Genomic DNA, 27,804 nt, shown 5'->3' with positions numbered 1-27,804 from the left:
GTGACTCTTTTTGTTTGTGGTGTTTGTGTTTGATTTCACTCGCTACCTGTTTCTCTTTCTCTTTACTGCCTTTCTCTGTTTGTCCGTTTAATTGTTGGCAAGGGATGGTTTAACATTGTTAGTGCTGGTGCTGTTTTACCTAGTCTAGTCTAGTGTATTTATTTATATAGCACATGAACAGTTGACCAAAGTGCTTTACATACACTGTAAAAACAATTCTGTAAAATTTACGGTAAAAAAACAGCAGCTGTGGTTGCTGGAATTCTACCGTAAAAATTCTGGTAACAACATTTTAGGTTTTAACTTAAATTTACAGTTAAATACTGTAATTTCATTAACTGATTGAAGTACTGAAATCTGTTTTGTACCTTTTGAAATACACTGATAACCACCAAAAGCAGGTGGTGATGAGAAAGTCACATGATGAATCAAAGCCCATCACAAGCAGCTTTTAAATATTAACATATATAGAAGGTGCACAGTGTCATTCACACAAACACTAAACACCATCATGGTGAGACTCATTAAACTGAAATATGCAATAAACATTAATTTAACAACATTAGATGTAACATACAATCCTAATAAACATAACTAAGAAACAGTTATTTCAAAGAAAAAACATCAAATTCAAACAACATTTGAAATGCAACGCAGTGAATTCTGGGAACGTCAGTTAACGTTTTTTCCCTGCAAATTTGACAGGAACTTACCGTTAACCATTTAAAAGGTTTTTACTGTAGCATTTTCACAGTTTTTTACTGTTAAAATCATGGTCATATTTTACAGTGTATCAAACATAAGGCATGCTTAGTAAAAATAGTAAAGCAATCACAAAATCAATTACATTCAAATACAAGAGACAAAGGGATAAGTCTTTAAATGAGATTTAAAAGCATCAAGAATGGCACAAGATCTAACATGGAGAGGTAAACTATTCCATAAACAAGGAGCTGCAACAAAAAAGCCAATGTCTCCGTTTGATTTTAATAGAGACTTGGGAACAACTAGCTACAAATAATAGTAACTTGTACTGAATTCTAAATTTGACTGGAAGAAATGGAAAAAATGCTTCTTCTATGGCATCGCTGTGAAGAACTTTTTAAGCACCTTTATTTTTAAGACTGTAATACAATGAATTACAATAGTCCAGTCTGGATGTGATAAAAGCATGCATAACAACTTCCAAATCATTAAAAGACAGAAAAGGTTTTAATTCCGCTATATTCCTAAATGGGAAAAAACACTACAGAATTGATATGCTTATCAAACTTTAACTCTGCATCAAAAATGACTTGCATGATTATGTACCTTAGATTTGAAGGGACCTAACTGATTGATTACAGGTTCAGAAGAACTCAGAGGGTCAAACACTATCACTTCAGTCTTAGATTCATTCAGGTGAAGAAAATTTGCTGCCATCCACTCTTTGATATCAATAAAACATGCAAAGAGAGACTGTAAGGCCGAATTATCCCCTATTTTTGTAGGCAGATAAAGCTGACTTTACTTTTGACTTGACTTACTTTCTTATTCTTCAGCCGAAGCTCTTATTTCTCACCACTCACGGCTGCTTTTTTGTGTTCCCCCTCACCTTTCTTCCACGACCACTGCATCACTCTTCACTTCGTCTTTCTCCCGCTCTGGCTTTCACTCACCTAAACACACACCACTCTCATTCGCTCCATCTCTCTCTCACACAACCCCAATCCTCATTCCCTCGCTCTCACAACCCCTGACCTCTGACCTCAGGATGTCAGACGCTGCCGAGTCGGTGTAAAGGAGGTAATGCTTGTGCATCTCGCTTTCCTTCAGGCATCCTGACAGCTCTTTGTTGTGTGTGCAGCGCTGTGTTTGGGTGCTGTAGGTTTAACTGGCACGTTAAAAATAAAAGGGAATTACAGGGAATGAGAACTGAAGGCATCCTCATCCCGTTGTCCATGCTTTCATCTGTTTGTTATGACTCCTGAGCAGTGTTACTTTTAAAAGTAATACATTACAATATTGCGTTACTTTCTAAAAAAGTAACTAATTACGTTACTTAGTTACTTTTTGTGGAAAGTAATGTGTTACGTTACTTTTGAGTTACTTTTTAAATCTGGGCAGGGCTTGCTTGTTTGTTTTTAACAAAGTTTTTTACAAACGTAAAAGCTCTTTCACACCAAAAGTGAAATTAATCTGCCTCAGACTGAAGGAAATGTAAATTCACGTCTGTACAGTAGAGGGTGCCGCTCAAACAAATCACATGAAGAATATGACGCAGGAGGAGAAAGTTCAACACTATTAAAAAATTAAACACAAATGTGTCATTTTTGCTTATTAGTATGGTTGAATTGGATCATTGAAGGTCAGTAGCAAAGACATTGGTTAATAAAATGGGATTAAATACATAAATGATATTTGTCTTATTTAACATGTTTAATTATTGGAGGTTTGCTTAATATTCAGAGTTTGCATTTGACTGATTTTGTTTATTTTGAGGAATACTGAATGTGTTTTTTGTAGGTGAGATGAGTAAAAACATAATCTTACTGTAGTTCTAGACTAAATATGATCATGTTCACACACAACGCTCTGCACTTACACCTGATTTCTCTCAACATGGCAACACCAGAGCTGTCAGTCAATACATGAGAAACAAAGTAACAAGTTACTTATTTGAAAAAGTAACTCAGATATTTCCTCCTAAATTAAAAAGTAATGCATTACTTACTAGTTACTTAAAGTAATCTGATTACGTAACTCGTGTTACTTGTAATGCATTACCCCCAACACTGCTCCTGAGCGCTCTCTGCACTCCTCCGTCTCTCCCCATGTTGTCCCCTCAGACCAGTTGCTCATTTTGACCCATCAAACATCCTGTAACCCATAGGTCCTGCTACCTGGGCAATGGCGACATCGAAACCTGACATCATGATTATCCTACTGAGTAAACTTTTAGAGGAAGGAGATGGCTTCTACAAGGTCAGATTTACTCGCAATTTACCTGATGTTTGCTCAGATTTGTCTAGTACAAAGTCTTTGGCTCTGTGTATTTACACAGTCAATCATCTTTTCACCTGCAGAAGGGTAAAGTGAAGGAGGCAGCTCAGCGCTACCAGTACGCTCTGAAGAAATTTCCCAGAGAAGGATTAAGTGAGGACCTGAAGACCTTTAAGGAGCTCAAAGTGTCTTTGTTTCTGAACTTGTCTCGCTGTCGGAGGAAAATGAATGTGAGAACAGCATGAGCATTTCTAAAAATACTCTCATTCTAGCGCACAGTAAGATTCTGCATATAATGCTTGTGTGATGCTGTAATATTGTAACTGCAGAATGCGGCATGTCGTGAGAACCTTGCTGATGTACTTCTAGTACAACTGTGCAAAATAATGATATGTCAACCCCCAGATTGCAAAAATGAAATACACTATTTTTGGTTGCAGGACTTTGGTATGGCGGAAGAGTTTGCTACCAAGGCTCTGGAACTGAAGCCTACATCTTACGAGGCATTCTATTCTAGAGCGCGTGCCAAGCGTAGCAGCAGGTAGGGTTCTTCCACTGTTTATTTCCTTGAGCCCTGTTCACACCTCCAGCTACACAAAGCGATATGATCCCATTCATTTTCAGTGGAGAGCTGGCGACTTCCAGTGACACGAGCGACAGTGACCGCTGGCAGCAGAATGCAGGCGTGTCAAGCAACAAAAGTTAAGAATAGTTCAACTTAATGCAAACGAACAGCAAATTTCGTTAAGAGACAACCAATAGGAGTGAAGAATCTGTCAGTTTGATTCATACATTGATGGTTCATGTTGATAATTATATCATGCAGTGAGCAGTTTAGAAACAGTTAATGATTTAATGCACCAAGCTGTGCTGTAGTTTATGTAACAACACTCTCCAACAGGAGATTGCTACTTTCAAGTCTAATTCCTAGTCATTAGAATAGGGCTGCACGGTTTGGGGAAAAAAATCTAATTGCCATTGAACTGGTTAAAATTACTATTTGTGATTTAAACTGCGATATTTAAAACAAATTAACAACAACAAAAATATATGATAATTAGATTTTAAAAAAATTATAAGATAAAAACTATTGTAAAAACTATTGTTTTACAAACAACTGCAGGGTTACTTGTTAACATGCAAAATCTTTGACCGTAATTTCTTCATTTCCCATGTCTTTAATATGAAATATGAGCCTTTTATGCATCCACAGTGGGGGAAAAACATCTCCTGTACCCTTCTATACAATGGAGAAAAACATGGATTATCATATGTTTACTTAAAATTTCTTTGGAGAGAACTATTATTTTTCCTGTTTATGCCCATAATAGGACTGAGTGCGCATTACTGAGCCCTAAACACATAGAATGTGTTTAATTCATACTGGACACCAGAGGGCGCGCTTGCGCAGAATCTCCAAATATGCATCACAGATGTAATAGAGCTCATGACGTTCCAGGAAATCCCTAATATGGACAAAGGTATCTAGCTATCGCTGTCATTGAATAAAAAGGAAATAGGTTTGAACTGATCTTGGGTAGTTTAATAATAAACAAAGTACATTTATAATCCAATACTAATCGACATAGCCTTTATTACAGTATAGAATACATTCTCTGCCTCATTTTGTGATAAGAAGCCAAACCAGGTCAGATAATTCAGTTATTTCAAACACTCAACCTGATGCTGTGGAGTAAAGACGTGTTATTAAATGTTCTCTTTTGTTCTATAACAGGTGAATAAATCTCTTTTCACTAAGTTTAGGAGGATGTTTGGTGCATGTTGCTTTTTCAGATGCACGTTAAAACTGACTCAAACTCACATGACTTGCAGAGATTGAGCAGCATTTACTACTGATGCTGGACATATATTTATTTATTTAAAAATTGCAGCCTTTGCGTTTTAATAATTGCATTAAGCCAAATCGAGATTTCGGTTCAATTTCAATTAATCTTTCAGCCCTAAATTAGAAGGATGTCTTCGTTTTACCAGCAATATACAAGTTGTGATAGCATTTTCTAAAGATATGTCCAGACGTGCAGTCTACCACTAACATTAGAACGACAGCACTAGGAACACCCAGAAGAGTCTTCACAGTACAGAGTCTAACGACATACATTATGAACAGCGGTATGAACAGGGCTTCATATATCAAGTTACTTATTGTTTGCTAAATATTTCCATTGCCGCTTTCTAGGCAATTCGCTGAAGCACTAGAAGACCTGAGGGAAGCCATAAAGCTGTGTCCCAACAATCGTGAAATCCAGCGCCTCCTTCAGCGCGTGGACGAGGAGTACAGCCAAGTTACCCAATTAGAGGAGCCAGAGCTTGAGCCTCCTCCATCCCCACCACCATCTCCCTTACCGGTGGCGGAAGATGAGGAGCCCCCTCATCATACCCCTCCTCCTGAGCCAAGACTGGATGATATGGAGCCCGTACAAGACTTGTTTGAGGATGACGACTTCCTGGAACAAGAGCTAGAGTCCATGTCCATTGGTCTTGCTTCTGACATTCGGTCGAACGCTTCGAGCCTTGCCATTATACGCAGCCCACCCCTTTCTCCACCCCACCACGACACCGGCTACCTATCTGGAGGGCAGGCCTTCGAGTTCCACCCAAGCTCCTCCTCCATGTCATCTCCTACCCATCATAGTTACCAGTCCACCTCTCCGTGCATCTCTCCGACACATCAGAACTCCCACTACCACCAGAGTCCACCGCACACCTCGCCAGCCCATCAGTCCTCCTACCGCTTCAGCCCTCCACCCATGGGCAGTGGAGGGAACCAGGGGATGGACTACCAGAGTCCTCCGCCATCTCCTCTTAGGCGTGGGGTTCCGTTCAGAGGTAGCCCTCCGATCGAGAGTGTGTGTCTGTATCGTTCCCAGTCTGGCTCGCCAGTCCGCTATCAGCAGGATCCTTTACCTAGCCGTCCTAAATCGCCACTGTTGAAGATGAGCAGCCAGCGGTCCTTCCAACTCCAGTCACAACCTTCCCAGAGCTCTCAGACCAGCCAGCACCACCAGGTTCAGGGTCTACGCCTGCAGCCCTCAATGGCACAGATTGTCCGCACTAACCAGCCCAGTAACAGCGTGTACAGCCAGTTGGCGCATCCGCTTAGCAGCAGGTACCAAGGTAGCTCCATGGATGTGGACAGGGAGAGAGATCGAGAGCCGAGGCTGGTGTACCAACCCTCGCTGGATGGCCGGTCAATGTCTCAAGTGCAATCCAGCCTCAGTGTGGGAGCTCTCTGTCAGCATGGGGGCCGAGGTGGGCCTGCTGGGGTTCTGGAATCAAACTTGGGGAAAGATGAGATGCCTCAGCGTCCTGCTTCGGCGTACCGCTCAGCTACAGGGGGACCTGGAGGCATGCGCTTCAGCCAGACCCCCCAGATAAGCCGCAGTCAGTCAGCGGCATACTATCCAGTCTCCAAACATGAACTCGAGAGAGCGGTGGCGGCTTCTGCTCTGCCACCGTGCCAGCTGGGCTCTCCAGAGATCCCGCACTTAGTGCGCAGACCTATCAGTGCCAACACAAGTGACCTAAAACAGCATGTACCGACCCCCAGACCACTTATCCACTCCCAGAGCGTAAATCTTCGCTTCTCTCCATCTAGCAGTAATATCTCCTCAGGCTCCAGCTGCAATCTAGCCCCTGGCTTCAGGCCGTCCTCCATGGCTCAAATGGAAATCCCGCTGCAGACTGCATATGAACGGAGCTTCGATGAGCCATCTGCTCTGTCGCCCTCTCAGAGTGGACTGTACTCGGGCGAACCCGCCCGATCCCGGACCACTCCGTTCATGGGCGTCATCGACAAGACCGCAAGGACTCAGCAGCAGTACCTTCACCAGCCTTCCCGGGCCTGGCCCGTGTCATCTCTGGAATCGGTTATCACTAGCCCCACGTCACCTGGGAATCTGATCCACCAGGCATCCACAGCCTCCTCCTACAGCCCGCCTACATCTCTTGGCAATATTGCCTACTACAATAAGACCAATAATGCCCAGAATGGACACATGCTAGAGGAGGAGTACTACATCCAGCCCCAGCCCTCCTCCCTGGGCAAGCTTGCCAACGGAGGGGCCCGTGATCGAGACCACATGGAGCGAGTGAGCCAGGCACCAACGTACCAGGATGTTAAGGTGGCACGGACAATGCCCGTGGCACAGGCGTACCAGGAGAACATGTACCGCCAGCTTTCCCGTGATGCCAGACAAGGTCCCATCTCGCCCATAAAACCAAAGAGACCCTTTGTGGAGTCAAATGTTTAATAGGCGCCCAAAAGGGTGGGCATAAGGTGTGAGTGACAGTGAATGTTTAGGTGGAGGTTATTAAAGCCAGTATTGCGAATGGAGGAAACGGCATACTAGAAACACTTTTAGTAAACTAAAAAACAGTGTTACAAAAGTTGTGTACAATTACCTGTGCCTACTTTGTCAACTCAATCTGTTGGTAGAGTATAACTACAAATACCCTGACGGCACCCTTTTGGAGTATTACAATACAGTATGTTAAAGTAAAATATATTCTTTAAAGCTCTGCACACTATTAGAAAGCACATTTACTGACGTTCCATACAGAGGGATAGTGTGTCTTGCCATCGTTCCCAGCACTAAAACGGAAACGCAACTGGCAATCTGTGTTGAACTCATTCCCTCTCTTAATCCTTCTCTCTCTCTTCCCAATGAAACTAAACAAATTTGCTAGGCTTTCTGGACATCTTATTGTTGAATTGTTCAATACTGTAAAAAGTGAAAATCTGTTTCAGAAAACCTAAGTTGTAGTTATAGAAGGAAAAGAGTAATATTTATAATTAAGTTATATGATGTATAGAAATATTAAAGCGGTTTTTGTGTCAGGTTTATTTTGTTTTCTTTCTGTTTTTAATTTTGTATCTATTGATTTGGACTTTTGGAAATGGTATCAGATATTTTCAAAATAACGATTCAAAGTTTATGACTGGAGATTATTATCTTTACAGTTTTTACCTTACAATTCTGGCTCCCAAGCAGAAATATTGTTTGTGTCAAAATTCACAGTTGTAGAGTGGCAATAATAGTAGTTCAATCAATTCCTTGGGAATAAGCTTAACATGATTTCAAGTAACCCTCGCATTTTGTGGATATCGCTTAGTCTTTATTTACAAAATGAGTTCAGTTAATTACCAAGTACTGGAGTGGCAATCCAGACGTATTTCAAGTGGAGGAATGTATCACACCATAGACGTCTTATGAACTCTACAGTATGTATACTACGCAACACAAAGTTTCAGGGGCGTTTGCAAGGTAGTAATAGAATTTCTTCTCTTTTTTTCAGTTTCTTTATTGTTCTAAGAAATGGAATCTTGCGTTGTCACAGAGAAGCATTAGTATATCAAGTGAAGTATGTTTGCTTTAACTTTTAAACTTTTATTCGTAACTTTGATCTGCCTGTGACATTATGAAGAAAGAGAGCACTTTATTCATTTGTAAGGATTATATGGAATGTGAATATTAGGGGGTTGGAGATGTTTTTGGATCTGGGCTGGGAAATCCTTACTGACGAACGTTCAGTGGACGCTGGAAAATAACCTGTGATTAGTTGTACTACTAGAAAACAAATAGCAGTTATTGTCCTTGGTGCAATTCTAATTTTTCAAGCAAATGAATGAACAATAATATAAAAGAGCAAAATTATGTTTTTAAAAAGATATTAAAGAGTGTATATAACAGCCTTTATAGAGCGCAGTGTACTTGCTGTATATAGTGGCCAAATGTGTTCATGCATACAAAAATCCTGCTCTCTGCAAACGCGTCGCTAAATGCAGCGTGAGAAGGACTCGATGAACCTCACGTGTCAAACACAGTTCAGTGGCGTCACAAATTACCGAAAAGCAAACTAGCCATTTTGAAATAGTGTATTTGTCGTGTAAAAATACAATAGTTCCTTTTGAAGTTCTCTGCTTCAGAATGCAATATTATTAACACGCGGAGCTTAAATGTGGCTTTGGTCAGATCTCCTCAACAAATACAGTATATGGACAGATATCTAGACAGCTTGTCTTATAGGCAACCATATTCACCTTTTTATTGCTGTCAGTGTAAACTTGCTTGAATCGAGAAATGCCTCATGGTCAACCTCGGGGAAAAGCTAAATAAATAACACTTGGGAACACAGGACTCTGATGTAGGCTCGTCAAAGGCCTCTTTAGGGTGGTGTGGTTTTTTTGGTGCAAGTTATTTTTGCTGTACATAACCTGACGCATGATTTATCCTCCATTCCCCTCTGAATCGACATACACAGACATTCGTGAATCTGCCGTGTGTCTAGGAACTAAACAGAAATAAAGTTCACACTCATGTCCACCAAACTCAACAGGAGAGATGTGACATTTACCTCTGAAGGGTTTGGCCATTCTTTTGATCTTTCAGTTGGATTTGAGTTTATTTTAATGTACTTGCTTGCTAAGCAGAGTTTCTCGTCTGTAAATGTGAGCTTTCAGAGCGCTGTGACAACGTTTAATGACTTCAATAAACCAGAATGTGTTTTTATCATGTCAGTTGTCATTTTTATATGCTTTACGTTTCAGGATAAGAAATGTATAACTGGTCAAGCTCCTAAAATTACTTTTATTGTGTTTACTGTACTTTATACACAGATGTTACAGAAGCACTAATAATCAAATCATTTAATCAAAACAAGTATCTTAAGAGGAATAGTTCACCCAAAAATAAACATTTGCTCAGTTTTGTCACCCTCAGTTTATCCAGAGGTAGATGAGTTTGTTTCATCAGACTTGTTTGCACTTTCACCAATGGATCCTCTGCAGCGAATAGGTGCCGTCAGAACATCACAATAATCCACAAGTAATCCGCACCACTCCAGACCATCATTTAACGTCTTGAGAAGTGAAAATTAATGTGGATATTGTGATGTTTTTATCATCTGTTTGGACTCTCATTCTGACGGCACCCATTCACTGCAGAGCATTCATTGCTAAGCCATTTCTCAAAATCTGATGAAGAAACAAACTCTTCCTGATCTCGATTGATCTGTGGGTGAGTAAATGTCCAGCAAATGTTCATTTTTGGGTGAACTATTCCTTTAAACAGACACGTGATACCTCAAAATCATGCTGGTTGTTGAGAAAATTACATTTCTAACTAATCAAACGTAAAATTTTCCCCTGGAAAATGATTTAAATCCTCCAACCCATTTCTATGGACTTGGACCTTATTTGGTTTGAGGTGGTTAGCAACACCCTAGCAACCACTTAAAATACGTTATAAGCATAATTGGCAAATACTGGAAAATGAACTACTTTGTGGCGTTCACAGAAAATATAAAAATCTAGTTTTTCCCAGACAGAACATTGATTATTTTTTTTGCTTATAAGTTTATTACAAGCAAAAAAAAAAAAAAAAATATATATATATATATACACACACACACACACACACACACACACACACAAGAGAGACAATTCAATAACTTTTTAAAAAGTAAAAAAAAAAAGAAATACAGTAAAGTTGAACAGGCTTTTGTTCTACAAGAAACTTTTTTTTTAAAGAATCATCAAAGACAAGATAACAACAAGAAACAGTTTCACTAAAGACTTTCTTTATGCAATGCAACTGTTTATGCAATGCAGTGATCCTTTTCCTTTTACTCCAAAAACATTCATTAAAGCTGCAAGCAACTGCTTATGTTCAAAGAGAACTCATATATGATTGATCTTCAAGCTGATGGTTCTGTTGTGTCAAGAACTTACTAATGGCTGGCTCAAACACCAAAAGCTGCGACACTGGCTTTTACTCCCTCTTGGGTTTGGCTGTGAGGAGATGCATGAATCCTGGCACCAGCACCATGACCACCTGCGGCACGATGCTGTATTTGAGAAAGAAGAGAAGAGGAGGAGCGGTAGCCACGGGGAAGCTGTTGATGTAGTGGAGGGCTATGGATGAGAGGGCCAGACAGAGGGTCCTGGGAACCCAAGGAAGAGTCCATCCTCCGGGCTTCCAGTACTGAGCGAGTCCCAGACCCAGCAGAATCCCGGCGTCACGGCTCAGAGAGGAGAAGGGTGCCGTGTCCATATGGATCCACTCGGAGCGAGAACACCATCTTTTAGCCAGCGGGATGGACCTGTGGGTCACAGCATACCACACACAAGTCCTGGTTAGATTACTTACAGCTGATCACAAATTACTTGACAAACACTGTAGTTAGGAAAGTAATCTATTGGATTACACATGTATTCAGATTACTTTTGAACTCATCACAGATTTGAGCAGTACGTTTTTAAATGTTTTTTTAAAGAATTATCTTCTCACAAAGCCTGCATTTATTTGAGCCAAAATGCAGTAAAAACAGTAATATTGTGAAATATTTTTAAAACAGCTGTTTTCTCTGTGAATATGTGTTAAACTGTAATTTATTTCTATGATCTGCAGCTGTATTTCCAGCATCATTACTCCAGATCTTCAGAAATCATTCTAATATACTGATTTACTGCACAAGAAACATTTCTGATTATTATTATTATTATCAATATTTAAAACAGTTCAGTAATTTTTTTCAGGATTCTTTGATTAATTGAAAGATCCAAAGATCAGCATTTATGTGAAATAAAAATATTTTGTAACATTATACACTCTATATCATTCAAAAACTATAATTTTTTTTTTTAATTATTGGGGGGGGGGGGGGGGGGTTAATAGATTTTGGATTTGGGGGGGGGGGGGTTATAGAAATTAATACTTTTATTTAGTAAGAATGCATTAAATTGACCAAAAGTGATGATAAAGACATTTATAATGTTACAAAATATTTCTATTTCAGATAAATGCTGTTCTTCTGAACTTTCTATTCATCTAAGAAACTAACAAAAAAAATGATCATGAAATCATGAAAAACATTATACATTATACATTATAGCTGTGTTCAACATTGATAATAATCAGAAATGTTTGTTGAGCAGTAAATCAGTATATTAGAATGATTTCTGAAGATCATGTGACTCTGAAGACTGGAGTAATGATGCTGGAAATACAGCTTTTGAAAACACAAATAGAAATAGAAAACAGTTATTTTAAATAGTAAAATATTTCACAGTATTACTGCTTTTGCTGTATTTTGGATCAAATAAAGGCAGGCTTGGTGAGCAGAAGAGACTTCTGAAAATTTGAGGCCTAATATGATATAATTAGTGGTCAGCTGATTATTCCTTGGTCCATACCTGATGCCTGTGATATTGGCTAATACCATTTAATAACAATTGAGAAAATTAAATAAATGTAAATTTTTATATAACATTGTACCCACCAAGAGAGATCTAGTTTATTTAGTTGTTTTAGGCACTTTACAGTGAAACACATTTCTATATTGAAATAATGAAGATTTCTGTGCCACTCCAGACTGGTTGCTGGCCTCTCCTGTGAAAACATCCTGGCTCCGCCACAGAAGATGCCATTAGACAAATATACTGTCTTTATGTTGTTTGTGCATTAATTTGAAGATTGAATGTGAAATTATTGCAATATAAAAGTATATTTAAAATGTTTGGTGGGATTAATCGTCATTAAACGTTTAATTAGTTTTTTTTAAATCGACTGACAGCACTAATATATATATATATATATATATATAGTACAATATATAATATAACTGCTCAAATGTCAGAAGGTGCTGCAATACTAAATTGGGCCAGTAGTGGATATATCCATACCGTATTATAATGTAATAATTTACTGATGTAAACAAATCATTTGAAGATACTACATTATTATTATTGTGGTTTTAAAAAAAATATTTATTGCCCTACTCTTTCTTATTTTGAATGGACTTTAAAACGGACATGACAAATTATTAATTAATAAATTAATTCATTCATTAATTCATTTATTTGAATATATATGTGTGTGTGTGTGTGTGTGTGTGTGTGTGTGAGACAAATTATTTATACATTTATTTATTTATTTGAAAATAAATAAACATTTATTTAGAATCCTATGATACTTTACTTTTCAAAGTATCCAAACTTTTCTGAAAAAACTACATTATTTTTAATTGAATTAATCTTTTCAATTCTTTTTTGAATAAGTACATTTTTTATTACTTAGAATAAATAAATAAATAAATATTATTAAGATGCACTTTGAAACCCTTTTAATCATGAAAATACAAAATAAGAAACTTATGAAAACGATAAAAAATAAAAATCCGAAGGCTTTTCAAACTCATGTAACTGGCCAAATATTAACTTTTGTTGTTATTTTGTTATATAGACCTATCTGTTTATGCTGTATTTATACTGTTTATTATATTATATTATATTATATTATATTATATTATATATTCTCTAAAGTGATAAATCATACTCAGTACATTTTATTCTGTGTTTGACTCTCGAGCCTGTTTCCTGTCAGCTGACGTGCGTCTGCGTCACGACGTTCATGCTGGTGCGTGCGTCTACGTAAAGCTGGCGCTCCGGTTTCCCTGGCGGAGAAGATGGCGGCTCCGGGACCGGGGGAGTATTTCAGCGTCGGGAGTCACGTCTCTTGCCTCACTTGTCTCGGCCAGCGTTTGCAGGGAGAGGTGGTGGCTTTCGATTATTCGTCCAAGATGTTGACTTTGAGTATCCTTTCTTCCTCGAGCATGTGTGTTAAACGGCCGCTCCGCGAGCGTGTTTGTGCTAGTGGCCTCATTCAGTGTCCGTCCTCGCTTCAGTTACTCTCCGTGCTGTGTTTGGACACGATCCGCTGTGTTTATCGTGTGGGGTTTTCTGAGCTAATCTGGTTTGATGTGGGGTTGATCGCTGAAAGCGTGTCGGAGAAGTGTTGTTTGTGGTTAGCGTGTTGATTAGCATGTCTTCGCGATAGCCTGCATAAGCTAATGTCTTTAGCGCGCTAAGCTAACCTCTTTCCACAGCAGCTCTCACAGAATATAAACCTTGATTTATCTCCTCAAGTGTTACTTGGTAAGTAAGATACGCTTGTTTTTATCATAACACATGAGGTATCTGGCTGCTGTTCTCAGATCAGTAATATCAGACGGAGCAATGCTCATATTCCTCTAGTTTATACAAATACGGGAGTTTGCGAGGTCTAAAATGGGAAAAGTGACTGCTCAAATTCTATTCACTGTATATTTAATGTATAAAATAGATCACCAAACAGGTTTTTGCATGAAAAACGAGGTTTCTGTTATACAGCCTGTTTCTAGCAGATATTTCTGGACATGCTGTTGGTGATTGTGTTTGGAAGGCACTGCCTATATAACATGTCTTTAAGGTTTTACCCCTATATAGTATTTTGATGCATGTTCTGTATCATATTCGATACATCAGGCTTTTATGGCTCCTACAGTGACCTTAAACTTATCCTCAAGGACTTAAAAACACCTCAGAGGCCCAAACTGAGTAAAAATCTGTAACAGATGCTGATATTTATGACTAAAATTGAATAAATTCTAATGCTTGTACTGTAAATCGATGAGATCTTTATAACAGATTACTTGCGTAAAATGATATAAACATTGGAGATACAGTGAGACAAATTATAATTAGGCTTGTTTATATTTAGATTGAAGCTTTGTAGTTTCAAAATGTATAATGTAATAATCTAATGACGATTGAGAGATGAGCAAATAAACATTACCTAGAAGCCTGATCATATTTGATGCATTTTAACATGATTTCTGAAAATGATGCATGGATAGTAAACCTTCATTTTATTAGATGTACATTTACTCTTAGGTTTATTTAAAAAAAAAAAAAAAAAAAAAAGTGGCCTTTTTATTTTGTTTTTTACAATTGCACTAAAAGGCGTTCTACTTTTTATATAAGTATATCATTCAGATAACAGAAGGCAAATTTTGATCATGAAGTCTTAGAAATCAATGTATGTCAAATATAACATGATATGCTTTGAGTTCAGGATAGGTAGATTGCTAAGCATCATCTGGGGAATGTGTGTGAGTTCTTCAAGCGTCTGATGTTGATTTGTTTGTACTGATAAATGAATTAGTCTGCTTTTCACACCATCATGATTTCATCTCTCTGTAAATCACATGTATTTAAGCGTGACCTTTGATGCTTTGACGTGTTCAGCCGGTCACTTTTTCCCCCATCTTATGTTTTGTACACTTGCTCAACCAATTATTCATGTTGGTTTAATTACGGTTTCACTTTCTGGACTGACTCGTTGCTCGTTTTATATGTCTGGGTCTTAAAATAACAGCCGTCTGAACTCATAGGGATACATCACCCAAAAATTCAAATTCTGTCATTAATGACTCCTACCTGTAAGATATTTTTGATACGAATAGTTGAATAAAGTCACTATTTTTGTTCTCTTTGTGCTCAAAGTATTCTCGTAGCTTCGTAAAATTAGGGTTGAACCGCTGATGTCACATAGATTATTTTAACGATATCCTTATGTTTCTGAGCCTTGATGGTGTTAGGATCCTTGCTGTCTATGAAGACTCGGAGAGTTCTCGGATTTCAACAAAAATATCTTAATTTGTGTTCTGAAGATGAACGAAGGTCTTACGGGTTTGGAACGACATGAGGGTAATTAATGACAGAATTGTTATTTTTGGGTGAACTATCCCTTTGTCTTTGCTGTGTAGCACACAGGTGTGCCAGTACCTGCTTTCAATGATTAGTAAAACTAATTTCCCCAACTAGGTTTCAACATCTACCTATGTCTTTAAGTAAAAGAATGTTTCATCTCTGGATATCTTGGTTTGGTTTCTCCTTAACCCTTCTCCTCCCAGAATGCCCTTCCTCCAGTGGTAAGCCCAACCTCAGTGATGTAATCTTGGTTAATTTAGCCTATGTTTCAGACGTGGATGTTATTAATGACCACACTGAGACTCCTCCTCCTCTAGCATCCTTGAATATTAGCAAGGTAAGATCACATTTAACACTTCACAATCAACTAAAAACACTTGTCAGCCAATCAGAATCCATCTGACTTTAAAACAGCATCTTCAAATACACAATGTTATCAGCTGTTGGTGTGAATGGATACTAATATAGTTATAGTTAATATTATTGTTACTGTTGTGAATGGGCCTTTACTCAAATTTCTCTTTCTTTTATTTGGATACAACCAAATTTTCACACCTGTGAAAATGTCAATTAGGGATGCACTCATATGAAAATGTTGGCCGATATCGCTAATTCTTTATATATGAAAGCCAATAACCGATATGTTGGCCGATAAATCTAAATCCAAATTTTTGTATAACTTTTGGGAGCCTGATTACAAAAGTCTCACCATTAAAAGCCATATCCCAAACACTTTAACATACCTCATACAGTACAGCAGCCTTATTTGAACCAGTGTTTTAAAATATTTTACATTCCTATTACCAACGTTCTTTAGCCCAAAACAATTTAATAATGAAATAAAAAAAGCTGTACAAGTAATAAAATGGTATATAAATAATAAAAACACTCTGAAAGGCGCAAAAAATTCCATCAATTATTTTACAGTAATGTTCTCAATTTATGTAGCCTTTATGACATACTTGCCCTGCACGTTGCACTTAACTGTATTTACCTTTTCAAAGTGATTCCAATCTGAAGCGTTTCTGAAGGAAGTATTTTTTTAGTTTCAGTTGCTTGCTGCAAAGTATGTTTTTTCCATTACTAATATCATTAATAGCCACGCATCTTTATCTACCACAGAAAACATGTTATTGCAAATTTTGTCAGTTTATATGCATATACGGTCCAGCCATCAGCATTACCTTAGTTTATTCATTGGTCTACAGCTAATACTGCGGTTTTAAATGTTAGTATTTGTTCCACATTTATTATGTTGTTCTTTTTTTCACCATATTAATGCTGTGTTTTCACAATCATAGTGGCTTGTAAAACAGCTTAGCATATCTTGTACCAGATGAACGTGACTGTAAATAATCCATTATGCAGAAAGTCTGTCAGTTTTGGCTTATTTTGACACGTGTTTTTTTTTCTTTTCCACAGCTTGCCAGTCGGGCAAGGACAGAAAAGGAAGACAAGTTGTCCCAAGCCTATGCAATCAGTGCTGGGGTGTCAGTTGAGGGCCAGCAATTATTCCAGACTATACACAAAACGTAAGATTTGCCAACTTTATATACATTGTGAAAATGAATGCATTGAATACTTTTGGCTAATGATTAAAAGCATGTGAGATGAAGACTACAGTCAGATCTGTAGCCTGAAAGTTGTTTTCTTCTACATTCAACAAAGTGGTCCTCCTTCGTGGGGTTTGCCATGATGATCGAATTAAAGTACAATGTCAAGTTGTGATTTCAACAAAAAAAGTGAGAAATCAAGCCTAAACATTCAAGCATAAAATGTGTTTCTGTCTTCATTTGATCGTTTAGAGGGTGTTGTTCGCGGCTGGTGTGCCTGTCTTGAGTTTATTGTTTGATCTCTTTGTTTTCCAGCATCAAAGACTGTAAATGGCAGGAGAAGAACATCATTGTTATGGATGACGTCGTAATCTCACCACCATACCAGGTGGAGAACTGCAAAGGCAAAGAGGGAAGTGCTCTAAGTCATATACGCAAAATTGTGAGTATCTTTAATGCTGTTTATTTCAGCAGTGCTTTTAATACATCTCTTCCAGTGGCATCTGTAGGTTTTACAGGATGGACAATATTAAAAGAAAAGGCAGCAGTCATTTTTACGTTCAGTCTCAATGTGAAATGCATCTAATAGATGGATTCTTGACGTTAAAGTCGTGCTTGAAAGACATGATTTCCAACCAAGAAATAATGTTATGATGCAGTGCCACCATTTGATCTGCAGGTGCTTTTTTGTGACATCATACTCTCTCATCCCTGTGAAATTGCATTTCCATACTAGATGTTACAAAAATGGAATAAAATGCATTTCATACTGTAAATTGTGATTTTTACCAGGGCTGGGTTGACCTTTGTTTTCTTGCGTTAGTTAATTTTGATGAATCCGTATTGATTCTTGAATCCCAAGATCAGTCTTTTAATCTGTGGTTTTCAGTTGACACATTAACAAAACTTCACTAAACGTTATTTGTTTATTGAATTTTCTTCTGGGAACAATAGTATAAAACAAAAAGCAGCTGCAAATTTAGAACCCAACCCATCCCATCACCTGATAGACTTTAAAAAATAACAACAAATTAATTCATATTTAAACATAAAATGTTTATAAATATTTTAGAAAAGATGACACAACATTAAAAGCTGAATGCCATAAATTTGCAGTTTTCACATTAGATCCATGTATACGAGAAGTTGAGTTCCTTCGAGATTTTTTTTAACCCAGCCCTTTTTTTTTACATGTAGTAATCAACACTCAAAAGCGGAGTTGTATACAAACATTTCAATTGCATGCACACATGGCAGCTTCTGTTTCAACTGTTTAATGATATAATTTAGCTTTTCTGCTCCTATTTGCTGAAAGATAAACATTTAAAAAGTGGCTGTCATAACATAACAAATTTATTCAAACATACAATAAATATGACTCCATTAGCAGGTTAAATAAAATATGGTGCATATATTGCTGTAGTGCCTCAGCTCAAGAGAAGTGGCAGTGGAAAGTGCGTGTGAATTGATCATTGCTTCCGCTTTAATACTAGTTTCAGAGTTTCCACAAGTTGATATGATTTTTTAGGGTCTTAATGAAAAGTCTGTAACATACTTTGGTTAAAATTTCTCAATGGTAGTGTAAAACAACACCTGTTTTACCCTGTCAAAATCAGCTCTGTTTACAGTGACCCGTTTTGGTGCATGTCCCTTTAAATGCTAATGAGCTCTGCTGACCCCGCCCCTCTCTTCCATGGGGTGATGAGCCGTTCTCAAGAGACTGTAAACTTCAACCACGATACTTGCTAACTAGCACATTATTAATAAAGGCGATTTGCAAAGATTCATAAAAGAACCTCATACTCGCTTCTTCTAAAGGTGAAGCTGAATCACAAATTATTTGCGCAAACATAGATGCATTTAGGCAGATCGGGGTCGCCTTTCCTTCAGAAACAAACATAATCCACTGTGTCTTCAGCGGCTCAGATATTGGGAGTAAATGACGACTGCTTTATTCATTATTACATCCAACAACATCACACAGACAGGCATCTGAGAATGGCTTATCGGGGTTTAAAAAAAAAAAAAAAACCCTAGATGGGTTTTTATGATTATAGGATGAATGTGTGCACATTGCTAAACACATTTCCATTCAAACAACATGTAAAAGTGAGTTTTGCATCCAATGACCCCTTTAAAAGAAACAAATTGGAGTAGAAATATTATGTAAATGTAACTTTATAATTATAAAAAAGCTAAAGTTAGGAAATATTGGGTTTAATTGCTGTAACACTGTTTTACGTGTTCTAATCAAATAGAACCTGAGTGTTTTGCAAAAAAACACACTAGTTTAACTTCTTAAGGGAGTTTCTTTGATCAATCAACACAACATCGTCTGTTTTCAGAAAATCTGACTACCATAATATTGGGGGCGCACTAATTTTGTACTTGATATACTAAAAATGATTTTGTACTTAAGATCATCTAAGTGTACTCAACTGTGCTATTTTGGAACAGCACGAATATGAACTAAAATGCATAACATACTGTCTTTGTATTTAAAAAAAAAATTCTTTACCACTTGTATGAAAGGATTCAAGTGTACTACAGGTGGTGACTAAATACAGTTTTAAATACAGAGTATGTTAAAAGTGCATTTTAGTTATTCACGATGTCCCAAAATAGCACAGTTTAGTACACGTAGGTAATCTTAAGGTTATCTTAAGTACTAAAGAATCGTATTTAGTATGTTAAGTACAAAATTAGTGCACGAAAATAGAGCACTTTAAGTATATTATGGAAGTGCACTGTTTTTTTTTTAAGTAAAGTAAAAGTAAAGTCGTGACGTATTGTCAAGTATGGTGACCCATACTCGAAATTGGTGCTCTGCGTTTAACCCATCCAAGTGCACAGCAGTGAGTAGTGAACAAATGCACACACACACCGTGAACACACACCCGGAGCAGTGGGCAGCCATGCTGCGGCGCCCGGGGAGCAATTGGGGGTTCGGTGTCTTGCTCAAGGGCACCTCAGTCGTGGTATTGAGGGTGGAGAGAGCGCTGGACATTCCCTCCCCCCACCTACAATTCCTGCCGGCCGGGGGCTCGAACTCGCAACCTTTCGATTACGAGTCCGACTCTCTAACCATTAGGCCACGACTTCCCCTGGAATGCTTTCTTTTTCAAAACAGCACAAATGTTTTTAGAGAAAACAATCATGGCAGCCATGCGAGTGCATACTAGGGCTGGGTAAAAAATACAGATATCTCAATTTTAATCGATTTCTCATTTTTATGGAACAATATTGATTCTTAAATCCCAAGAATCGGTAATTTTAGCTTCAGTAGCCTCAGCTAATGGGCGGAACATTAAAGCGCACCTCCCATCCAATAACTTGCAATAAGCATTGTGCTTTGGTACATTTTAATATGAAGCAAAGTCTCAGATTTCAAATTCTGTCCCTTGTATTGCAGTATTCAAACAATAAATACCGTTTTGTGCTGCTTAATGTGATGTGACCAATCGCTGTAGCGTGAACTGATCATCTCCTCCACATTAATACCAGTTTCAGCACAAAATAAACATGACTAAACATCCAAAGATAAGTTAAAAGAAAGAGTGCAACTTTACAATCCGTATCCTGGCTCATATAATCGCTCAATCAGTGTTTCAGCAGCATGTAAACAATGTCACGTAATATCATATTTACCTCAGTAAAAACACATTCGATGACCATAAACTCATCAGCCAGTTAGAAAAATAAACTGTAGAGAGGGGCATGTTGCTAATTATATGCACCATATAACACATTCATTATCATTTTTACTGTTCTTCAATGATTAATTTGTTTGACTAAATCCATCAAGTTTTATAACAGCCACCATTTAAATGTTTATAAAAAAAATAATTGAAGTAGAAATATTATGTAATTGTAACTTTCTTTTCAAATCTTCATTTATCATCAGTCAGTTTTAACCTTCAATATTATATTAATGTAGCTAGTACCAACTGACTCTCATGCATTAGTTGATAGATTTTATGTCCTTCAGAGAATTTGGCATGTAGTCTACTGTACTTGATATATCGATAATTAATCAAATTGCAAGCTTGTGAATGAGAATCGAATCGTGAAATTTGTCAAAACCCAGCCCTAGTGAATACTGACAAATGCAAAAAAATCAAAAAATTTCCAACTGGGATGTAAGTGGTGTAAATAAAAAAACAAATAAAAAAAACTTATTTTATATAAAGCAGTTGACATGTTTCTGCTGTGCTTGGTGCATCCTCCTATACACAGCTGTCATATTGATCTCCTGCGATGACTGGCTTTTCTCTTTCCTTTCAGGTTGAGAAACATTTTAAAGATGTGGAAAGCCAGAAGTCGATGCAGCGCACACAAGCACAGCAAACACAGAAGGACTCGTCTTTATCCTCCTGAGTGGGGGGTATGGCTCATCTGGGGAGGGCACCATGGGCATCAAGGGCCTAAGATCTGGTGCAAGCCAGCGCTCTTCTCCCGCTCTGCGGCGTCGTCTGAGGGCGGATGCACCAAGGGCCTAGGGTCTGGAAGATCAACAAAAAAAAACATTAAAAAAAAAAAGCAAAAATGTTTTAAGAAAAAAACACGAGAGTGAAAAGAGTTCATTCTAAATTAGACTTTATAAAGATAATTTAAAACACCAACCATCAAACAAACCATAGTTTCTTTGACTAACTTACAGTGTCTTATCCCCTCTCTGCCCCTTCTTCCTCCTCCTGTTTCATCTGAAATAGCTTTTCATATTTTCTTCTCTTACATCCCTCCTTCGCCTTCTATTCCATTTTGTCAAAAAAAGAAAAAAACAAACCAGTCAGAAAAGCCTGTTAGCTTTTACTTTTTATGCTTTTTTTTTTTTCTTTCTTTCTTTCTTTTGGCTGTTTATGTTCTACGATTGTCTGTCTGTTCTGTATTTTAAACGAAATGTGACTCCAGATGCCACGTGTTACAAAGGACGTTTTCTAAAATAAAAGTAACAAAAATTCTGACTGTAATGCTGTACTTTCAGTTGCTTTTTCACAAACTTTGAACGCACTGCTTGCAAAAAGGGGTTAGAAAATATTGGGTTAATTGCAGTTGTTTTGCAAAAAACACTATAAACTTCTAATGGGAGATTCTTTGATCAATTAACTCAACATCGGCTGTTTTCAGAATCTATTTTACGCTGTATGTACTTTATATTGAACATGGCATGCATCTGTTCTGCGTTCAAACCAGTATAAGTGCATCTTAGCATTGCACTTCTAATGTGAAATATGAACCAGAAGTAAAATCATCTGCAGTTTTATTTTCAAAATAACTGAACACTGTTTGCTGAGCTCATCAGCCCTTCCACAAATTAAAAGCCTTAAAAAGGTGTTAAATCAGACCAGAAACTCTTAAATTTAAGTCATGGCATTACATGCTTGCATACTTGCAAAAAAATAAATGGCTTCCTCGGTAAATGACCTTAAATTAAGATATATATATATATATATATATATACTTGAGAGAACACATCTTTGCATCTCATTTTCTGAGGTTTTTTATTTTTTTTTATGGTTTTTGTGTTTTTAATCTTAGTGTTGCTAATGCAAATTGTGTGCTCCTTAGAAGTTTACGTTCAGGGAACATATCGACTTTGTTCCATTTATTCCTTATTTTCTTTACTGTCTTAAATTGACCTTTAAATCACTGAAGGTTTATTTCCCTTAATGTCTTTATATACTAACTAGGCAGTGTAGGTTATATTCTGTCCCAGTATTCTATGCCAAAAGCAAGCGTTTATTCTCTAGTGGAAAGGAAATGTGATTCTAGGTGTCTGTAATTATAAGGTTATATACTGGTCACGTATCTAAAACATCTCTAGCTACAGACTTGGTTTAATTACACAAATAGGTTTTCAATGCATTATTTATCACTACTATGAAGGGTTTTGACTTCCCTTGACTCTATTATGGCAATGTCAAAGATCTTGATTTTTCTTGAATAATTAAGGATAAAGGTTGAAATGTTACTGTAACTAATACATATTGTTCCATTCACACGGCTGGCACCGGTTTCCATCTTTAAACATACACCTCGAAGATTGAACACCGTGTAAGGTGCTCCTTAAGGTTTCTATTGAGATCTTCAGAGGAGAACTGTAAGATTACACGCCCTGCTTCTAAATTGATGGGTCGTTCAATTAAATATTCATTATGTACCAAGTACTCTTGTTTCCTGAGTGATGCATTATGCTTTGAGGATAAATCAAGTCAGTGTCATAGAGACTTAAATGCAGGGTTGCTTGTGAGATGCTCCCCATCCAGGTCTTTCTTTAGTGAAGCAAGAACCAAGGGTGCAGGTGAATCCGATAGAGAGGAAATATGAATCATCCATGTGACTCTATATTCATGAAGACTGTGGTAAGTACAATTAGAGCTGTAATTTCTCTATTATTGTAAGGCATGCATGAACTCCTTCACAGATCCATGCACATCTGTCCAGGAAGAAAGTTGACCAACATAAATGCGATTAACTGTGAAATGAAACGGATTAAAGGATTTCGAGCTGTTTATATAATTTGACTTCTCATGCCAAGCCACAAATCCTTGTTGATCCAAAGAATGCAAGCTGTTTGAAAATGCATCATAAATGCACCAAATATACCAGTTGAATCTACTTGTTTTCAGTTCATCTTGATGATTCTGCACTGAGGACGAGCGAGGCAAGTGTGCTTGTTAATCTGGAATGTCTAGGACCATTTCTTTCTCTTTTTGAATGGAGACTGAGCTGCTGAAGATGCTCTACGTCGTTGTTTTGCCCATCGCATTCCTGGTCGTGGGGAACTCGAAGCTCTGCCCTCATCAGTGTTCTTGTTATGAAGCGTCTGAGCTGGTGGACTGTCGATCCCGAGGGTTCACTCACATTCCCCACAGTATTCCTCATGGCACGTGGCTCCTGGACCTCAGCGGGAACAAGCTGTCGGAGCTGAGGAGCACGTCCTTCACTGGGATATGGGCTCTCCGGGTGCTTCTGCTCTCACAAAGCAACATGCAGGTGGTGCATTCTGAGGTGCGTTCAGTTTTGGTTGTTTTTGCAAATTCGTTTTTATGTCTACACTCTTAAAAACATGGATTTATTTATTTTTGCATCAGTGGCTTCATGAACAACCCTTATGAACCATGGAATCATTACATTGTACAAATGGTTCTTTTGTAGTTGGAAAACTTATACACACTTAAAGGTTCCAAGATGTGTTTTTTTTTAATAGCAATAAAAACATTTTAGGTTCCCCAAACAACCTTTTACTTAACAGTTCTTAAAAAAAAAAAAAAAAAACGGGTTCTTTATCTTTAAAATAAAGGGTTCAAAAGTGGGATTTCTTGATAATGCCATAAAATAACCATTTTCAGTTCTCCAAAGAACCTTTCAGTGAACATTTCTTAAAAGAACTATTATTTTCTCTGAGGTAACCCATTTGTGAAATGGAAAGTTAATTCTAAAAAAAAATAAAGGTTCTTTATCGGGGAAGTTGTGGCCTAGTGGTTAGAGAGTCGGACTTGTAATCCAAAGGTTGCGGGTTCGAGTCTCGGGTCGGCAGGGATTGTAGGTGGGGGGAGTGAATGTCCAGCGCTCTCTCCACCCTCAATACCACGACTGAGGTGCCCTTGAGCAAGACACTGAACCCCCAACTGCTCCCCGGGCGCCGCAGCATAAATGGCTGACCACTGCTCCGGGTGTGTGTTCACGGTGTGTGTGTGTTCACTGCTGTGTGTGTGCACGTTGGATGGGTTAAATGCAGAGCACGAATTCCGAGTATGGGTCACTATACTTGGCAGTATGTCACTTCCCCCTTCCCCCTCCCTTCCCTTAATGTTTTCAAAAAGGACCTTTACCATCCATGGAACCTTTTTATTCCGCAAAGGGTTCTTTACAGTTGAAAAAAGGTTCTTTTAGATTATTAAAATGCACGTCACACTAAGAAAAAATGGTTCTTTTAAGAACTGTTCACTGAAAGGTTCTTTGGAGAACCAAAACTGGTTGTTTTATGGCATTGCTATGAAAACCCCCTTTTGGAACCTTTAATTTTAGAAGTGTTCCCTTGGATGTTAACGGTTCAAAACACCGAGATCACCTGAATAAATAATCTTTCCATTGATGTATGGTTTATGATCGGAAAATATTTGGCTGAGATGCAACTATTTGAAAATCTGGAATCTGAGGGTGCAAAAGATTTCAAAATATTGGCAAAATTGCCTATTAAGGTGTCCAAATGAAATTCTTAGCAATGCGTATTGCAAATCAAAAATGAAGTTTTGATATATTTACGGTAGGAAATTTGCAAAATATCTTCATGGAACATGATCTTTTCTTAATATCCTAATGATTTTTGGCATAAAAGAAAAATGTATAATTTTGACCCATACAATGTATTGTTGGCTATTGCTACAAATATACCTGTGTTACTTATGACTGCTTTTGTGCTCCAGGGTCACATTTGAGATATTTTGTAAACTCAGTGAAAGGGTCTTAATGTTGGTTTGCATCCCAAAGACTTTCATTGTATGGGCAAAAACATTTGTAACATCTTTGAAATGTCTTTGTGTTCCTCAGATGTTAAATCATGCATGGTTGGAAAAACATGAGGTTGTGTGAACGATTACTTAAGGGAACTATCCCTTCAAATGTGAACAGAAAATATATTGTTGTTCTTTCCAGGCTCTTTCCTCTCTGACCTTCCTGGAAAAGTTGGACCTGGCTTACAACGAGCTCTGTGTCCTTTCTCCAGATTTCTCTCTTGGCTTGACCGCTCTTAAAGATCTCAAGCTTTCCCACAACGCTCTGGGACGCCTCGAGTCCCACTCCTTGCAGGACCTAGAAAGTCTGGAGAGGTTAGATCTCAGTCACAACCACATTCAGGTTATCGAAGTTGGTGCGTTTCGTGGCCTCACCATGCTAAGGAACCTTAATCTTGCGTGGAATCAACTCACAGTCCTTCAAGGAGGCCTGCTCACCATGCAACAGGGTCTTGGAGTTCTTCTCTTGAACCACAACAATATCTCCAAGATTGAAACTGAAGCTCTGGCCCCCTTACAAACCCTCACCATTCTGAACCTAGAAGCCAACCAGTTAAGAAGCCTGAAGTTCAAGACGTTCTTAAACCTGCAGACGCCCAGCACGCATCTGCAGATGTCGGGGAACCCCTGGACCTGCGACTGCGAGCTGCATCGCGTCTTCAGTAAGATTCTCCTCATCAGGCATCTCCATGTGGACGATTACATGAACATCACGTGCCATTCTCCGCTGTTGCTGGCTGGAGCGTCTCTGGGTTTGATGCACAGTCAGCTGTGTATGGCAGAAACGGCCACTGTCATGGTCATTACCGGAACCGTGATGGTCACTGTGGTGGCGGCTTTGGTTATGGCAGAACGCAAGCGAAAGAAGCAAAAGATGAACTTGGAAAAACAAGGAAACGATCCTATGCCTTGGGAGTCTTGCAAATGAAGAAAGGAGTCAACAGATATTAGCAATAGAGTTTTCATTTTTGCACATTTTTAGTACTTAGCTACAGTCAAACCAAAAATTATTCAGACACCAGATATCATTTTTGATATATTTTTTTACTTATGGGTGCAGTGCAAAATAAAGTGAACTGTCATATTATACTCAAATTCTTTATACAGTGGACTACCAGTAAAATCTAGGATCAAAAAATGATTGACACTTTGACCTGATCATGTTTTGCTTGTTTTTTCTTTAATTGTTAATGTGAACTTTTTACACCACAGACTGAACAAAAGCATTGCTTGCTAATTGGTTGAGCTAAATTGCTATCATCTAATTGTGTTCTTAATTTTAACAGCCGACAGCTATTCAATCCAATTCATTACAATACCTTTCTATCAAAGTTATCTGACATTATCAAGATCAATTTGTTCTGACAGTTTAACTGAGTTCTTGTCATATTTTATTACCATTTTATAAACTATAGCGAATAAACTGTGATATAATGTGAGAGAGGTGCCTGGATAATTTTGATTTGACTGTATGCTCACTTCAACATGAAATCAAAACCAAACCCATTTACTTTCCCAATGCATCTTCCTAGTCTTATTTTGAATGGTTTGTTGGACATTCTTCCAAAAGAAAAAAGTTATTCTTAATCAAAACATGAGATGATGTATTTTTGTAGGCCAAAGCCTGGAACAAGCTTTTAAGTACTTATGGTCCTGTTGTCCTAAAGCAATGGTTAAATGCTTGAAATAAGGTCTGTGGTGAACACAAGCTCAATATATTTTCATATAATGATAATGATTATATAATGTAAAATCAGAAACACTACCTTGTTTTTTTTTAAAGCTTTTACTCGTCTTAAAGGCGGTTGCAAGCAGTGTTGGGGGTAATGCATTACAAGTAACGTGAGTTACGTAATCAGATTACTTTAAGTAACTAGTAAAGTAATGCATTACACTTAAATTTAGAAGGAAATATGAGTAACTCCAGTTACTGTGTTTCTGATGTATTGAGTGACAGCTCTGGTGTTGCCATGTTGAGAGAAATCAGGAGTAAGTGCAGAGTGTTGTGTGTGAACATGATCTTACTGTAGTTCTAGACTAAATATCAACATGTATTTACTCATCTCACCTGCACTAAAACACATGCAGTGTTCCTCAAAATCAATAAAAACAGACAAATGCAAACTCAGAATATTATACAAACCTGCAATAATTAAATATATTAAATAAAACAGTTTATGTATTTAATCCCATTTTATTAACT

At 37.8% G+C, this 27,804-nt stretch overlaps 3 protein-coding genes across 3 annotated transcripts in view; all 3 read left to right on the top strand.

Moving 5' to 3' along the window:
• Positions 1–9,508, top strand: part of tanc2b (tetratricopeptide repeat, ankyrin repeat and coiled-coil containing 2b) — a gene marked incomplete at its 5' end in the record, with an annotated part of 96,144 nt that extends 86,636 nt beyond the window's left edge. The window contains 5 exons of the mRNA XM_079388583.1: positions 1,753–1,785; positions 2,873–2,964; positions 3,066–3,212; positions 3,423–3,523; positions 5,180–9,508. Coding sequence (XP_079244709.1) covers positions 1,753–1,785; positions 2,873–2,964; positions 3,066–3,212; positions 3,423–3,523; positions 5,180–7,253 — 2,447 coding nt within the window. The 3' untranslated portion in view covers positions 7,254–9,508. The remainder of the gene's footprint in view (positions 1–1,752; positions 1,786–2,872; positions 2,965–3,065; positions 3,213–3,422; positions 3,524–5,179) is intronic.
• A 3,934-nt stretch (positions 9,509–13,442) lies between these two features.
• LOC306852067 (protein LSM12 homolog A-like) lies at positions 13,443–22,053 on the top strand. The gene is made up of 5 exons (XM_079388677.1): positions 13,443–13,594; positions 15,736–15,869; positions 16,955–17,064; positions 17,401–17,527; positions 21,370–22,053. The coding sequence occupies exons 1-5, from the start codon at positions 13,468–13,470 to the stop codon at positions 21,460–21,462; spliced, it is 591 nt and encodes a 196-aa protein (XP_079244803.1). The 5' UTR covers positions 13,443–13,467; the 3' UTR covers positions 21,463–22,053.
• A 1,749-nt stretch (positions 22,054–23,802) lies between these two features.
• Positions 23,803–26,529, top strand: LOC306852287 (uncharacterized protein; the record flags this gene model as incomplete). Its single annotated transcript, XM_079389001.1, has 2 exons — positions 23,803–24,096; positions 25,744–26,529. 2 exons carry the CDS (start codon positions 23,803–23,805, stop codon positions 26,527–26,529), a joined length of 1,080 nt encoding a protein of 359 aa, XP_079245127.1.
• Positions 26,530–27,804: the final 1,275 nt, after the last annotated feature.

This window comes from Barbus barbus (assembly GCF_936440315.1).
Source record: "Barbus barbus genome assembly, chromosome: 32".
Classification (NCBI taxonomy): Eukaryota; Metazoa; Chordata; class Actinopteri; order Cypriniformes; family Cyprinidae; genus Barbus; species Barbus barbus.
This window is presented reverse-complemented; position numbering and strand designations above follow the sequence as displayed.

Coding starts and splice junctions, on each gene's coding strand:
- LOC306852067 (XM_079388677.1), top strand. CDS start 13,468: ATGGCGGCTCCGGGACCGGGGGAGTATTTCAGCGTCGGGAGTCACGTC. Junction 13,595..15,735: donor GTCCAAGATGTTGACTTTGA/GTATCCTTTCTT, acceptor TTCTCCTCCCAG/AATGCCCTTCCTCCAGTGGT. Junction 15,870..16,954: donor CATCCTTGAATATTAGCAAG/GTAAGATCACAT, acceptor TCTTTTCCACAG/CTTGCCAGTCGGGCAAGGAC.